This window comes from Pelodiscus sinensis, chromosome 1, assembly GCF_049634645.1.
Source record: "Pelodiscus sinensis isolate JC-2024 chromosome 1, ASM4963464v1, whole genome shotgun sequence".
Taxonomy (NCBI): domain Eukaryota; kingdom Metazoa; phylum Chordata; order Testudines; family Trionychidae; genus Pelodiscus; species Pelodiscus sinensis.
Genome location: NC_134711.1, coordinates 45,774,812 through 45,791,709, shown reverse-complemented (window position 1 = coordinate 45,791,709; position 16,898 = coordinate 45,774,812). Strand labels below are relative to the sequence as shown.

At 39.1% G+C, this 16,898-nt stretch overlaps 1 protein-coding gene across 6 annotated transcripts in view; it reads left to right on the top strand.

Annotated features, from left to right (window-relative positions):
- Positions 1 to 16,898, top strand: part of MET (MET proto-oncogene, receptor tyrosine kinase) — a 130,917-nt gene that overhangs the window by 70,672 nt on the left and 43,347 nt on the right. For all 6 annotated transcript variants that reach the window (XM_014573355.3, XM_014573354.3, XM_075929236.1 and 3 more), the window contains exons 4-9: positions 296 to 427; positions 1,702 to 1,875; positions 8,202 to 8,362; positions 10,653 to 10,755; positions 10,993 to 11,129; positions 14,016 to 14,180. In XM_014573355.3, the coding sequence (XP_014428841.1) occupies positions 296 to 427; positions 1,702 to 1,875; positions 8,202 to 8,362; positions 10,653 to 10,755; positions 10,993 to 11,129; positions 14,016 to 14,180 (872 nt within the window). The remainder of the gene's footprint in view (positions 1 to 295; positions 428 to 1,701; positions 1,876 to 8,201; positions 8,363 to 10,652; positions 10,756 to 10,992; positions 11,130 to 14,015; positions 14,181 to 16,898) is intronic.

The following is a 16,898-nucleotide window of genomic DNA, read 5'->3' as shown; positions in this document are numbered from 1 at the left end:
GGCGGGGGGCTGGACTCGATGACCTCTTGAGGTCCCTTCCAGTCCTATTATTCTATGATTCTATGATATAACCTCCCCTGGCCCAGAAAATTCCTTAATCTGGGACCAGTCAGGTCCCAAGGGTGCCGAACCAGAGAAGTCCAACTTGTAATGTGTTTCAAATGGGTTAGTGCAACATCACTGTTTGGTACTAATTATCAAACAGAAAATAGTAGGAAATTGTGGGATCACTGCTCAGTATGCGCACAAGTAACATGCAGACATGATTTTGAGAGGGTTATTTTTTCTTTTTCAGATAGTGATTTCCCGTTCAGAACCTACTACACCACATGTAAATTTTCCCCTGGACTCCCATCCAGTCTCCTCTCAAGTTATTGTTGACCATTCATTAGCAGATGGCTATACTGTGGTTGCCACTGGAACGAAGGTGAGTAGTACATAATCTAATCATGTTTTGTATTATGTAAACCTACATTCATAGTATCAGCTTTACATTAGAGTGGTTAGTCAGCACAGTATTCCAAGTTCTCATGGCATGCAACCTTTGCATCCTTTCTAGTCTCTTGGGTATATTGTTTGTTTCCTCAAAAGCTTTTTTCCCTATTAAGCCAACAAGGAGATTAACATTGAGAAATGTTCAAATAATGTGAGAATTTTGATAGAAACCAACAGAAAGCCAGGAAATGCAAATTTAAGGCTAACAGCCTGTCCTTAATTCAAACTCTTCTAAAGAAAATTACACAGTGGTTGAGTAAAGAATGGTGTTTAGAATCTCCTGGTCTTTGTAGATTGGTATTGTAACATTATGACACTATTTAAATGGGGGAAGAGGGCTGTGTGTGTTTGAAGCAGGGATCATTGTTCATATTAAGATTACATTTATCAATAGCATATCAAAGGTTAATGAATGATTGATTGATTAAGAAATGATATAAGTATGCTACAGGCATAAGTACTGTGTCTTATAAATGGTTGCAAGCACATCAGTAGAAGATGTTCTAGACCATTATAAGCCCTGAATATAAGCAACCTGTTGAATTCTCTGACAATCTGTAAAAATTGATTAAGCATTTATTGAAATATGTATTAATCATTTACTAGTCCTTAAAGAATGAGTTACTTTATTTTAAAATAACATTTATGTAACCAAATAGGCGTAAATGTGACATGGAAACCGGATGAAGTAACTATATTAATTAAAGTAATAAAATGACAACCCCTTGCAGAGCATCTTTGCTCTAAAGCTCTTAATATAGGTAACAGATAATAATTAAGTTTCACATCGTACCTGTGAAATAGATACTATGTCCACTTTACAAATGAGCAAATTCATTTACACTCACTGATTTTTAAGTGAATTAATGCAGAGCTGGGAGAAGAAACCAGGCATTCTTCTAATGCCCTATCCGTGTTCTAAAGACAAGATGGTACTCCCTTTATGTAAGCAACATCTGTTTGTTGTGACTGTACATGTTATCAGCATGGCTTTTGGGCTTAAGAGTGAGTTTATGAATGTGCCAGTTAAATTACTTTTCAGATCTTCTAATTACCGAAATAAGCTACAGAAGGGGAGTAATTTTCATAATTTCTGTAATTTTCTGAAACCAGAATAACATAATTATACTTTGCATAAATAAGGAGTTTCTCCTTGTTAGTTAAAATATTTTTGTAAAGATCTGTGTATAATTCTTTTATCAATAGATAACCAAGATTCCCTTGAATGGACCAGGCTGTGATCACTTTAAGTCCTGCACCCAGTGTCTTTCAGCACCTTCTTTCATGCAGTGTGGCTGGTGCAGTGACCGGTGTGTGAGGTCATGGGAGTGTATCGAAAGGGTGTGGACTCAGGAGACATGTTTGCCCAGAGTTTATGAGGTAATTTTTTCTCCAGAATTTATCTCAGAGGTAGAACTGCACATACTCTTTCAAATATATATTCCAATAGAATGTACCTCGGGCCTCTTCTGCCTTCTGAGCCATGGAATTCTGCAGATGCTAGTTTTCTAGCAGGTCTATGCAGTAAAAGGGCAACCTACCTTTTCCCTTTACAAAATCTCCCAGCTTTTTAAGCCCTATAGTCACATAGCAGCATTTGATTAAGAGAGTGTGTGTTAATGTAATTGTTTATTCCTGCTTATGCTGCATTCCAATGGTATTGGGATTGGTGACATCCTCATGTTAAGAGCTGGATAAACAGATAAGAAGGCATATCCCAAAGAGCTTGCAGTGTATGAATGCAATTTACACATGGATGGGGAGGGGAGATGACTACAACCAAGCAGATACAATTTTAATATACTTTTTTCACTTGTATATAATTATGCTAAATACAATTTCCACTGTCTTGACCTTCCCCTCAGCCTAATTACCTTTAACTGGCTGCTGGTCTCATGTAAATAAAATCCCTGCATTCTGTGCTCCATATCTTTCCCATTATGGATTTGTCCCTCTGTCCTTTGCTGGGGATCTGTGGAAGAAATCTTGGTCTTCAATAACTACCATTTAATGCAGGGCTACTCAACATGTGGCCTATGAACCACATGCGGCCCGCATCCTGCAGTGCAGTTTGAGTTTGCGTGAGGCTCAACACGTGGCCCGCAGGTGGAAGCCAAAACAAAAAAGGAGTCAATATAATGGTATTCTGTTGATATGCATTTTAGTAGTTAAATTCTTGGACTGGCATTGCTCATTAAAAGTGCTGTCAATGGGTGGAAATTGGGTAAATATTGCATTCTATTAGTACCAGCAGTACTGACTTAAATATGTATGTATGTTGTGTGTAGTCTTGCCCATCAGTGTGAAAGAATCTATTTACATATATTTGCATATATATTTGCATGTATATGAAACCACGCTTAAGTTGAGGCCCTCAGCATGTGCTGTGAGTATCTTTGTGGCTCCCGGAACTTTCAGACTTGAGTTGCCCTGATTTAATGTCTTGAATGTGAAACCAGGACAAGGTTTCAACTGATCTGTTTGTGATTTTAAAAAAAGGAAATTCCCTCACTGGTGGGGTAAAGGTGGGCAAGTCACCTCTCTGAGCTTTCCTCATAGGGAGAACGAGCAGGAAGAAGCTTCCTGCTGACAGTTGCTGGAAATGATGTGGAAGAGTCCCCCATCCTATATCACGATTTGATGGATGTCTCTGTCTCTTTTTCTCTCTGAACACCTCTGCCATGTTTTGGTTTGTGGCACTGATGTGAGACAAAGGGAACATCTTTGGCCTGATGATTTGCTCTCTCTCCCTTACCTAAACTGTACGGAGCTGCCAACCAAGGACACATCTTTAGTTCATGTATCTTTCAAACGTATCCGCAGGCATGACAGTTTCTTGAGTGTAATCCCATAAGCATGGTTGCCATGTGCATGGCCGGGGGGCAGGACAGAATCAGCGACTCTGTCCTTGGGAAAGCGGAGAGTGGAAGGCTGTTTTCAGGTGGGGAAGACCCATAAATGTTAAAAAGTGCACAAGAGCAAAATTACACAGATAATCAAAGAGCTTGTTGCTGTTTTCATTTAGCTATGGTTAATGCAAGATTTGTATTGGTTGACTGACCAAATCATCTTGTGTTAAGCGTGACATAATTATGAAGGCATTGTTTTATGGAGCAGTTAATGTGTGAGTAAATGGAGTGGAGAACTAGCATAGCTATTATAGCATATTATAGCCATTTATAGCATGATAACCATTTTTTACTGATGTATGCAGTGTTAAGTTCTTATTCCACATCTGAACTTATAAATAGGGATGAAACTTTGAAACTTGAAAGACCAAGGTCAAAGAGAGAGAAACATTTAAAAAAATAATAATTTAATAAACCAGAGATGGATGATTTCACATGCTGCAAGTGCATCAACATAATATCCAAGCAAAGCTGCTGAAAGAAATTTGAGTTATATTCATAACCCATAAAATATTTAAATAGTTGGTTTTTTCTATAATCATGTTTCAAATACAAAATAACTCTGTGGATAAAGTAGGCAAAACTCAGTCAACAAACAATGACATTTTAACTGGAGCCAACCCACAAAAGTCTTGTTTATGTTTTTATTAGGATTGTAAATACCAAAACCACTAGGGCATTGCTTCTCTATCATCTTGTGCTATCCTTTACACTTGTGCTAAGGACTATAAAAAGAGAATGGGAATGTTTTTTAATTTCACTTTTTACAAGTGTTCAAAATTCTACAGCCTATTTTATACAGATTAGACTATAGAACTTCTTACCTTAAAATCTATGCATTTATAAATCACACATGTCTATGGGTATGGAATACTGGGTACAACACAATACAGAGAAATATATATATATATTTGATGTTTCTACAAGGCTCAAACTGTTCAAAGCTATCTTGTTTTTGTTCTTCCCTAGAAATTTTAATAGGAGGTATATTTTTATAGCTATACTTATATTTTCATATATTTTAAAAGTTTTTAAAAGCTGTAGGCTGCATAGATTCTGATTTTCAGATGTGCTGAGCCATATACATTGACTTCAATCAGAGTAGAGCTGTTCTTAAAATCTGTCCTGTAAAGCCTAGTTCTACAATCCTTATACAGTAATGACTCATGAGGGTAATTCCCTTAAATTCAGTGGAATGACTCCTCTTAATAAGTATTCCTCAGTATGAGTGGGGATTGCACAACTGGATCCCTAGAAATTTAAAGAGAGCAAGTTTTCATACATTTTTTCTTACTTATTTATAATTTAGTCCCCTATGTTCAGGTGTGTGTTTTGTGTATAAATTTCAAATTACAATAAATATGTGGCAGTGATTGATCTTTAAAGTAACTCTCCTAAAGGTTTGAATTACACCATGAAAAAAATTGTGAAACTTATTTCTGTAACGCTTGGAAGGAAAATAGTGCAGCTAAGTACTTTCCTTTGGATTGCTAGCTGTTAAGGCACATTTCTTGCTCTGCTTCACCATGACATTTAACATTATTATTGAAAAAATATTTAAACAGATTGTTAATCTTTTTCTGTTCTATCTTTAGACTTTTATACATAAAATATAAGTGATTTGCATGTTTTGCTCCTAACTAGTGGAGGAAACCTGTTTTGCTTGATATTAAGGCTCTGAAACAGTGTTTTCCATAAGGTTTTATTTAGTCAAAAATCTACTAGAGGATTTTCTCCCTGTAGATAAAAGGAAAGGAGTCTGGCTTTTTTCCACTGAAGCCTAGTAGATCTCCCAGTTGTTGTTTTTGCTTTAAATATCCCCAATCTTTAATTGAAGCTTTGGGTCACAGAAGTCTCAGCAGGATTCTTGCACTCCAAACTGCTTCTTTCTAAACCATCTGTAACTGGTAAAAACAGACAGAACATTGTGCCATATAGAAATGTACAGCTAGCTGTACGTGAGTCAAGCCACCCCAATTCTCATAGACAGGGTTTCTCTGAATACTCAGCAGTGCCTGTTTGGCACAATATACCTACTGAAATGCTTTGCAATGATTGCTTATAAGAAGTGTATTTTCTCAGACTGGACAGACAGTAGTAAATCAAACCTGGGAGTCTTGGATGGGTATCTGCATAGATAACTTGGTAATGGAACAAATTGCAGTGCTCCATTTGTGAAATTCAGGTTATTGTGGCAGATGAACTGCACAGGAATAAAAATAGAGTTGTGTCCATTCTTGCTTGCTTATTGTGTATAAGGAAGACCTGGGAGGTCTTGCTGTTATTTTTAAAGGAGATTGCTTTTTATGTTAGAACTATCAAGAACGTCAGGCCTTTTGCTCCCTGTTTAATAGGAAGACTCAGTCAAGGTTTCAGATGTGCATTGTGGGCTTTCTTGAATCTTAATTGAAGGAATGGAGTTGTTTAATCTTTAAAACCTTTTCTTTCAGTAGTGTATTGGACATTTGAGTTAAATATGGTGGCTGTTAACAAAACCAAGTGAAAGAAAGCTGAGTTTTAAATTTTCTGAGTGCAAACCACATCTGGTCTTATTTAAGGCATGATCCAAAATCCAGGAAAGATGATGGAAAAACTCTCTGACTTCAAAGGGCTTTGGATCAAGCCCTGAATCAGGTTTCATTGCTGCTGTCTGTGATGTCTTCTTACTCCTACTAGTTCTCCAATCATTCCATAAACTCTTCTAATTAAAGTAGGTAGTCAAGTCCTGACTGTTTAGAACTCTTTGGTTTTTACTTATTTTTGTTAACCTCTATTTAAGGCAAATGCTGTTTGTAGAAAGGACTTGTTTGTTAAACACCATTCAGAAGGCATACAATTCAGTTTCAGTGAGTCCTCTAAGAAAAATTCTGGAAAAACAGGCTGGACCTTTTTGATATTTTTAAGGTACAAAATAGATTAAAAATTAATTAAAAATCTGTTCAGGCCTTTTTATTCAATATAAAGAAACATAAAAGATCAGAAAGAAACTTTTTTTATCCTTTACAAACTACTTCTAGAACTTATCTTTTAAACTTGTTTTTCAAAATGTAATGGCTAGATTTGTTATCCCTTGATTCATGTCATCCCCCAGCATACACTATATGGCTGAAGTCACACCTTACATTTGAGGATTAATGCCATTTGAGAGGGGTCAAGTAAGTCCCTTCGCTTACAATATTGCATAGTGTTGTAAAGTTTGCTTTTAATGTCCATATTTGATAGCCAATTGGCTACAAATGGGAATATTCAAATGCTATGGATCTGTGCATTATTGTTCAGATAATGGAATTTACCTGACCCCCACATAACAATTTTATTCTCTGGTGAGGCTCCACAGTGAATGTTACCCCAGGCAGAGTGCATACTGAGTTACATGGAGCAAGGACAGTGATCTAAAGTCCTTCTTAACTTTGAGGACCTAGAAACAGAAAACAAATAAGGAAAATATAAATCTGAGAACCACTTAACACAAACCCCTTATGAGATAGTGTCCCTAATAACTTAATGTATTATAATGACCTGAATGGCTATGTGAGCATTTCTGTTTTGCTCAATTCTCCAGCCCTTGGATAGGTCCCCTGCACTTTGCTCATTAATAGCCTGATCCAAAGCCTGTTGGAATCAATGGAAAGACTCAATGTTTTCAATGAGATTCTTTTGGCTTTCAGTGATAGTGGTAAATTTCACACCATATAGAATAATATATGGTATAATTCCAGTGAAGTATTTCTCAACAGCTTTTTACCTCAAATTTCATTTGTGAGATCCTTCATGTATAGCCACAAGGAGATCTGAAAGGAAATTGCCTGTCTTACTGGATTTTAGAAGAAATAATAGCCCCATAGTTCTTAAGTAGTTTTCTTTCAGCGTGAGCGTGCAGAAGTAGAGTTTATGAAAGGCACAATTGTGTTGGATTATAAGGGCAAATGTGCTATCACTAGGAGCATTAAGCCAAAGATATTTAAGTTCTATGATCATAGTGCAAGTTAAGTCTTTTGTTCCATTTTGATTATCTGGTAGTGACTGGAATGTCTGGAAACTTAGGTAGTATTGTTAAAAGCCCACATCAACCCTAAACCCGGGTGTCTTTTAGACTTTTATTGGCAGTGCTTTGTTGAATACCTTAACTGAGGTTTGTATGACTTCTATAGTGTTTGTACATTTTTCCCACCATTGTTCTATTTTACAACACAATTTACAATATACAGAAAAAAAGCATTTCCTTTCTAGATCGTCAGTATGTTGCTGAAAGGTGGTTTATTTTTAACTCAAAATTAGAAGTAGCCAAATGTAACAGATTTTGGTCAAAGAATAGTAGAAGTCTTATTAATATTGTAACTGCCAATGCAATATCTAATTAAGAGGTTGAAGCTGTACCATTGTCCATACCTGCCTTTTTATCAAGCTAACAAAAAGTTATATGGTTATTTTTTGACTCTTTTTTTGTTCAGCATTCAGCTTATAATAAAATACATGCATTGTATGTTTAACATACTAGAAATTGAGTGTAAAAGATAAAATCAGAAGGATTAAAAAGACTATTACAATACACACCTTGTTTAGTGTCCCTACAAACTATCCTTCAAAGCTTTTTAGCAATAGTTTTGTTATTTATTGCTACTGTCTGAGGAAGCTCATAATATGATGAATGAAAGTTGAAGAACAATTAAGATAAATGTTAGGATACGGTCTACCAGAAGAAATGCTTCTATAAAATTATTCTTCACCTTTGTACATTCTGTAAAATTCATCTGAAGTTCCAGCAAAATTGGTACAGTAGTGTTTTTTTTTCTATAGATTATCCCAAGGACTGCTCCGTTAGAAGGTGGAACAAGACTAACAGTATGTGGCTGGGACTTTGGATTCAACAAAAATAATAGATTCGACTTAAAAAATACAGCAGTTCATATAGGAGGAAAACCTTGTATCCTCGAAGTAAAAGCTAGCAACAAAAACAAGTAAGATATCTAAAATGCCCTGCACAGTAAATCCCCTAAAGTCTTCATGTGTTAGATTGTAGACCTCCAGTGGCATCTGGCTTCTTCCAGTTCTCAAGTTTCAGACCCATGCAATAGTACAAAAATGGCATTAATCTTAAGCAACAATCTCCTCCCAAAAGGGGAATCCATTGAGAACCTCACTGTTGGAAGTCTGATATCCTAGCTAAGATTGATAGTTTTTTCAGTAGTCTTCACTACAGTTAACCATGAGGTGCTTTGCCACATCTGTTGGACCTGGTGTGACAGACGGGGTTGGGTGTAGGCACTGCGGAGGGTGCCACTCAGGGTGAATTACTCAAAACCAGGGCTGCTTACAGCCCTCAACTGGAAACCTTTCTCAAATAGGCCATAAACCAGTCACACCGAGTGCTTCAGTTGTCAACCCAGCCAGCAGGAAGCCTCTCGACACCCCAGCTCTCCATGTGCCACACACAGGTGAGGGGTTATAGAACCCAATCTCACCTACCCCAAACAGATCCTCCCAGTCCCAAAGAACCAGCCACAGTCCCTGATCAATTTATACTTTAGATCTTACTCACAAGATCATGCTGGACCAGTCCTTTAAGAATGTAAAATCTAAAGGTTTATTAATTAAAGAAAGAAAAGTTTGGGAGTAAAATTGTTAAGGAGAATACATTACATACACCAGTCACCAAGTTCCTGATGCAGGCTCTTAGCAGAGATGTTACATCTGCTAGCTTAGAAGTCTTTGATGTACATCCTGTGTCAAGATCGGTCAGCAATCCTTCCCGGCTCTCTGTCCCTAGCAAGGCTGCATCTGGGATCAGTAGCAAGATTGAAGACAAGATGGAGACCACCTCATGGCATTTTATATTCATTCCTGGTGTCTCCCAAGCTGGAGTGGGTCACATGATCAAGTGATCTATCTGTGTGTTCACATGCCAGCAGCCATTATGCCCTGGCTGGTTTTCAGGTTTCCAGATACATCCCTCAGATGTGTATTGACCAGTCTGAGAGCCATTGTCCATGCAGCAGTGCTAATTAGTATAGTCATTGACTGAACGATCCTTCCTCACAATAGGCAGTCCAGGCCCATTGCTTGCTCCCATACAGAGAATATTTACAATAGCACAGAGCCCATATTCATAACTTCATATTTAGAAATCTTGCAAGTACATTAGTAGCATACATTGAATCAGTAGGACATAACCTTTTGTTTGACACCTCACATGGCCCACTTTGTACAGACTTTGGGGCAAACAGTGATCAGTCTGCTCACTTTAAAATCCAATAACGTGACATCTGGCAAAGCTGAAAGGGTTTTAGGAAAGTTCTGCTTGTTGTTGCTAGTGAGATCCAAGGAAGTGGTAATGGATAACTACTCTTCATTCCGAAGATTTCTTATTTAAGGTACTATTCAGCTCAATTTTGCCATTTATTCCTTTCTGGTTTGTGAAGTTGCTGGGGAGATGATTAGGGGATACATGCATTATTGTCATCAATATCCTGATGACTCTTAACTGTACATCTCCTTTGCCTCAGGCACTAACAAAACTGTTTCCATATTTTCCTGATGTCTGGAAGATAGACCAGGATGAAAAGCTTAAGCTCACTATGGCCAAGACAGAGACATTGGTTGGCATCTTGAGGAATTGGCAAATTCTGTGAATATTCTTTTCGGCTGATGGCATATACCATATATTGATAAAGCGACCTTCAGAGTCTTGCTGATTATATATCAATACTCACCCAGTCCCAGATTGCAACAGTGGCTATATGTGGCACTTTCTGTCTTAAGCTACACAAAATCCTGAGCTCTGTCCTTTCTAATATATATGTAACTGCTGTATGGATATATACTGCCATCATATTCTAATGTATTTTTTCAGGAAGGTTTACATTAAAATAAGAAGCCAATAGTTGTATATTTTTGCTGCTTGAAAAATTTCAGGTGTAAAGGGAAATTTTAAAAATAAAGTAGCCATTCCATATTTAAAAGACATTGGTTTTCTCTCGCATGTGCCATGTTTTCACAAATATAATATTTGATATTCCAACATAATTCTCCCTGTCTAAATACAAACACAATAGTGATGTGGAGTTTAGTATGATACTAAAGAACTACAGTTCATTAGAGTGTTTAGTTCTAAAGTATCCGTCACTTGGATGGACTTATAATTTTTGTTTAGTGTGGCTGTTGTATTATCATGAATTGATGTGACTTCATTTTCATATGAAATAGTCCAGTAAACCAAATAAAAACCATATGTGTCTTTATTTTTCGAAGGCTGGAATGCACGGTTGCTGCTGCAAAGAATCCCAGTTTTAATATAACCAGCAGTGTTTCAAGTGGGCGAAGCACATCTTCCTTCAACACATTTTCCTATGTGGTAAGCACTATCATTAAAATTGTAGTGCCAAAATTAATTTAAATATTAAAACAGGAGACAGGCTGCTAAACTAGATGCATCATGGATCTGACCCAGTAAAGCAAGTCCTGTGTTCCTGTTGGTGTCATTTTTGCTTCATTGAAGTGTTAAGAATATTATGATTGTGTATTCTAATAGGCTTTTTAAAGGCATTGAAGCACGATTTAACAAGGCAAATTATTGTTTTTATCCCTACAGAATCCTATAATAACAAGTATCTCTCCCACCTATGGTCCCAAGTCTGGTGGAACATTATTAACATTAACAGGGAAATACTTAAAGAGTGGGAAATCCAGAGAGATTTATGTTGGTGGGAAGCCATGTCCCTTAAAAAGGTATTATACTCACAAGAGTGTGTTTGCTTTGTATTATGAATTGGGGTTGATTAAATGTCTTGGACATAACAGAGTAAATAAACCCATCCACTAATGCTATGTAGAGGTGGCACTATAGTATGTGTTCTGCATATTTGATTGTGCTAGTTTTCAGTTCTGGTGTACTGGTGCAATACCTGTGCCCCACGAGGCCAGGAAAAAGACTCAGCTCTTGTAATGCATGAATTTCTCTACAGTACAAGAGAAGGTAAAAAGTTAATGACTGCTCCTGACTGGCTAAAAATTTCACACATACTATTATTATTGTTTTAGTCTGCTCCATCCCAATTCGTTACTCAGGTCCATCTTTAAGATTGTAAAGCCACTGAGGTATTTTCTGTATATTTGCATAGCATCTAGCATAGGGGAGCCCTGACATGCTCGAGGCCTTGAAGGCCTTCCCTCCCACATGCACCAGGTCTCAGTTGACCTTGGCTCTGAGATTGGCTGCCGCAGGTTTTGTTTTGCTGTACAGACAAATCCTAAATGCTGCTTCCACATAATCATTAAATAACAAAAGCTATAGGTTTGAGGCTAAGAAATATTGTGAAGTTGCTGGCTGTTTTACTAATCAACAATAATAATATTATACAATTTATATTATAGAGCTTAGCCCTGGTCATGGACCAGGACCCTGTTGAGCTAACCATGGTACAAACACAGATGTTGTATTTATTGATACAGGCTGTGTCTACATTGGCATCCCTTTCCGGAAAAGGGATGCTAATGAGACACATTGCAATTGCAAATCCGCGGGGGATTTAAATATCCCCCGCGGCATTTGCATTTACATGACTGCCGCTTTTTTCCGGCTTGGGGATAAGCCGGAGAAAAGCGCCAGTCTAGACGTGATTCTCCGGAAAATAAACCCTTTTCCGGAGGATCTCTTATTCCTACTTTCAAGCGTCTAGATTGGCGCTTTTCTCCGGCTTATCCCCAAGCCGGAAAAAAGCGGCAGCCATATAAATGCAAATGCCGCGGGGGATATTTGAATCCCCCGCGGATTTGCAATTGCAATGTGTCTCATTAGCATCCCTTTTCCGGAAAGGGATGCCAATGTAGACACAGCCACATTGTGCCCAATCCTGTACTTGGTTAAATAGATGTGATGCATACTTATGATAATGGAAGTTGCACCTATTTAATTTGTGCAGAATTGATCTAAAATTTGGATTTTTCCATATGGTTATGGAAAAACCTACTAGCAAAAACTTTCATTTGTGGGACACAAGAGAGAGCAGTGATCTTTAAGTTGATGTACAAGACCTAGAGTTAGGAGGGATGTGTTTCATTCTTAACTCTGATGTTGATTTAATGTACATTCTTGACCAAGTCATTTGAGCTTTCTGAAACTCCATTTCCCAGTCTGTAAAACGGAGACACTTTCCTTGCAGGAAATATTAAAAACGCTTCAAAATAATGAAAATATTGTTGCCTATTGAGAACCTGTTTCAGTTTAAAGTAATGGGTTTGATTCTCTGTGCACTTGTACTTGTTTTACACCAATGTAACTCCATTGATTTTGGTTGAGTTACTCCTGAGTTTCACTGGTGTAAATTTCAGAGGGGTAGCCATATTAGTCTGTTTCAGCAAAAACAAAAGGTGTCACTTTAACGACTAACACATTTTATTGGGATATTAGAGCATAAGCTTCGTAAGCTACAACTCACTTCCTCAGATGCTATAGTGAATAAGAAAGATGGGGGGGGGACAGTGACATCAGTGCTAATAATACAGAGAGGGGACAGTGACATCAGTTATAATTAAATCAGAACAGATGTGTCTCATGTCCAACAGTGGTGCGAAGGTGAGAGTACCTGAATGGGAAATTACCTCTTGTAATGTGAGCACCACAAACAAGGTATTTGTTTAGACCTTGATTCAGGGTGTCAAATTTGCAAAGGAATTGCAGCTCAACAGTTTCTCTCTGCGGTCTGTTTTTTGAAGTTTTTCAGTCTGAGAATGGCAACTTTCAATTGAAAATGTATGCCCAGGGAGGTTAAAATACTCCCCCACTGGCTTTTGGATGTTGCTGTTCCTAATGACTGATTTATGTCCATTTATTCTTTTGCATAGACAGTCTGGTTTGTTACAATGTACATGGTAGAGGGGCATTGTTGGCACATGATGGCATATATTATATTAGTAGATGTGCACGTGAATGAGCCTTTGTTAACGGTCTTTAAAGTGCCACTGGACTCCTTGTTATTGGTGTAAATGACAGTGGACAAGCTCCACTGCAGCCAAATTTCCACCATGTTACAATGTGGTCTTTTGTCCTTATTCCCTTTAGTGCTGACCTTTGGTCTTTCTTCCTTCACCTTTCCTGTGACCTGTGCTGGGTGACAATCATCTTACATGTACAATGTTAGGTGATTTTTAAAGCCTACTAAGTGGAAGCCCTTTGACTCATTATTAAAGGCCATAACCCAGATCCTCAACTCATGTATATCCAGATAGATCCATCATCCTCAATGGTGCTTTGGCAATTTGCTACAGAATAGGCTTAAAACGCTAACTTTCTCCAAGACCAAAATCCCAGTTTAACTTCACACAGCCAGTTTTTAGAGGGTCAGGGTCTTCACAGAGATTGTACAATGTCGCTCTTTTCTCATCAGAGCAGGACTAGAATGATAAGGAAACCACATTTCAAAGACTGTTTAGCATTAATAACATTATTGTCCCATTCTTATCTCATGTTTACTTTTGAACTGCTTGTTTGTACCCTGATGGCAATTTGTGCTACTGGATCCTCCTGCAAGATCAGGGCCTAATTGAGGAGTGTAATTTAAACAGATTTTTTGTGATTATTACAAGTTCCCGTCTTCTTCTGAACTTTCCTTCCAGTGACTCTGACAGCACCGTAGAGTGCTACACACCCCCACAAAGAATTCCATCAGAATATCCTGTTAAAATGAAGATTGATTTAGCTATTCGAGAAGCTACAGGTCATTTTATGTACAAGGAAGACCCTATTGTTTTAAAAATACATCCAACTAAATCTTTTCTTAGGTGAGTAAAAGTATCTAGTAGCTACAGTACAGTAATGAATGAGAGAATGACACCATTGGGCAAAAATCTATCAAGAGAAATTGGACATTTTATCTCTAGATGCCATGACAATTTTTCTTACTATGGTCTGGTTGCAGAGGACAGATCATTTCCTTACAAATATAAAAGGGAGGATTTTTCTTTCAGTTTTTGAATATGATTTAACTTCAGTGCTGCTGAGTGTACCATTAATGTCAAGCTGAACTACATGTAACTAGTTACTATGTTCAGACATTCCATTGATTACAGTGATCAATAGTTTTAACATGATAATTCTGGATACAGAGAAGTAAAGGGGTGTAACTGTGCTTTTGTGGGTCACAACTGAGAATACCAAATTCAAGACAAACTGAGAAATAGGACAGACAATTCCCGAAGCTGGTGGTTATTCTCCCATAAGATAAACCAAACCAGCAACAAAAGTAAACTTGTGTTTCACCACTCTGGCTAACAAGGAATTAGAAAAGCAATTTTCTAAGGCATTCCAATCCTGGTATCACCATCAAAAATACTGAATTTAATGATGAGTGGTTATTTAAAAACCAATGCCATCAAATAAAAGAACTTTTCTGATCCCAAAAGACCAGCCACACTCCCGGGTCAATACATACCGTGAATTAGCGAATATAACCTGCGGGTTATACATGTTTTTACAAACCCTGCCCCCCCTCCCCGCGGGGTATACATGTCCGCGTCTTATATAAATTGATTTTTACTCCAGAAGCATCCGTTCCCCTAAGCGGCTCTGCCCCCCTCTCCTCTCTCCCCCCTTCTCTCTCCCCCCCCCCCCCATTAGAACTGGGTTAGCTCCACTGCAGGGAGGGCCTGACGAGCTTCCAGTGTGTCTGCACTGAGCTCTTTGTTCCCGCTGCCCGGAGGAGGGTGGGTGGTGCCTGGCTGCGTGGGGCAGAGTGGGCCTGGGCATGAGCATGGTTCCTGTCCTGCAGGCTGGCTGGGCTCGCTGACAGCAGGATGGCCGTCGCCTTGTGTTTGCTCTCTATGCGCTGCTGCTCAAGTGCCCAGGGCTGCTGCAGAAGTCTCTGTGGGTTATACACGTCCATGGGTAATCCATTATTTTTTTTACACAGGATAGAAAAACTGCAGGTAATACAAGGGTGTGGTTTATACATGGACGCGGGTTATATATGCTAATTTACGGTAACTCAACTTTTACCCAAAAATCACTCTGTTGCCAATCCTTTAGTATCTAAAATCTAAAAGTTTATTCATAACAAGAAAGAAACAAAGGTAAGAGTTAAAATAGGTTAAAGAAGTCAAGTATATACTGTAACTGCAAAGTTCTTGTTTTAGGCTTGTAACAGTGATGCAGTAAACTGCTGGCTTAAGTCAACTCTTTGGTTGTTTCAAATCATTGAAAGATCCTTGATCCCTTGGTTACGATGCTCCTATAGCAGGGGTAGGTAAAAAAAGAGCCCCCAAGGGCTGGATCCAGCCTGCCAAGTGAGTTGATCCAGCCTGCGGTGGTCCTGCCACTACCCTGCCTCCAGGCAAATCAAGGCCTGGGGGCGGGGGGATGTTCACAAAGTCTCGTCCCACTCTGCCCCTGCCCTGCAAAGAGTTTGTGATGCTTAGAAGCACTGCATGCTGCTTGTAGGATGGGGGCAGGGTGGGAGGAGACTTCACATGCTCCTCTCGCCCCCCCAAAGCCTGATCGGCCTGGAAGCAGAGGGAGAGCACGAAGTCTCCTCCTGCCCTGCAAGAGGCTCAGCTGGCAGTTGACTCTAAGCACGGCACTCCATGTGCACCCCTGCCCCCAGGACCTGAGTGACCTGGGCGTGGGGGGAGCGTGTGAAGTCTCTTCCCATCACTAGGGGCATGGGTACCTAGAGGAAACCACCGGCTGTTCAGAGCAGCTGGCGGTTCTCTGTGGGGGTGAGGGCAGTAAAGACTCCACGCGCTCCCCCCACTGATAGACCAATCAGGGTCTGTGGGGGGGGGGAAGCGCGGAAGTATCCTGGCCCCTGCCCCTTTCTGCCTGAGGCCCTACCCCTGCTAGGGCAACCCAGGGCCACTAAATTTCTGGTAAAAAATTATTGCCCACCCCTGTCCTATAATGTAAGTCACATGGCAATGCGTAATTTTACTTAGACACATTAGTGGCCATTAGCTGTACATCAGATGGAACAAGCACAGGAAAGTCCATTCAGTGTTGAGGGGCATCTTCCATGGTCCATTGTGAGGTAAGTATCCTTTCTAAACCACTTAATTTGACTAGTCCTTTCAAGATGTGCTGGCTAACTACCTTGTGGGTGTTATCTCAGGAGCAAACATTCAAAATATAGGTATAGAGCCAATACCTTCAATACAAACATGCATGATACATGCATACAAATAGCACAGTCATATTCAGCAAATCATAACCTTTCCATAGACACCTTATTCGACAACCATTGTATAAGATTTGTTGCAAAAATATAACAATGGTTGTAACTAGGGATATAAGCAACTAATCAACTAGTTGCTTCCCCCCTTGCTGCCTCAAATAGAGCCAGTGCAGGAGCCTGCCAGTTTTTAATACATTTAAAAATCAGAAGCACAGCAGGGGAGTGGAGAGGGACCTGGTGTGAGCCAGGGCTGCTGATTCCCGGCTCACATCCGGTCCTCCTGCTGTGTACCAGCCTTAAATGAAGCACAGCCTTTTTACAGCCTTTAGCCAGA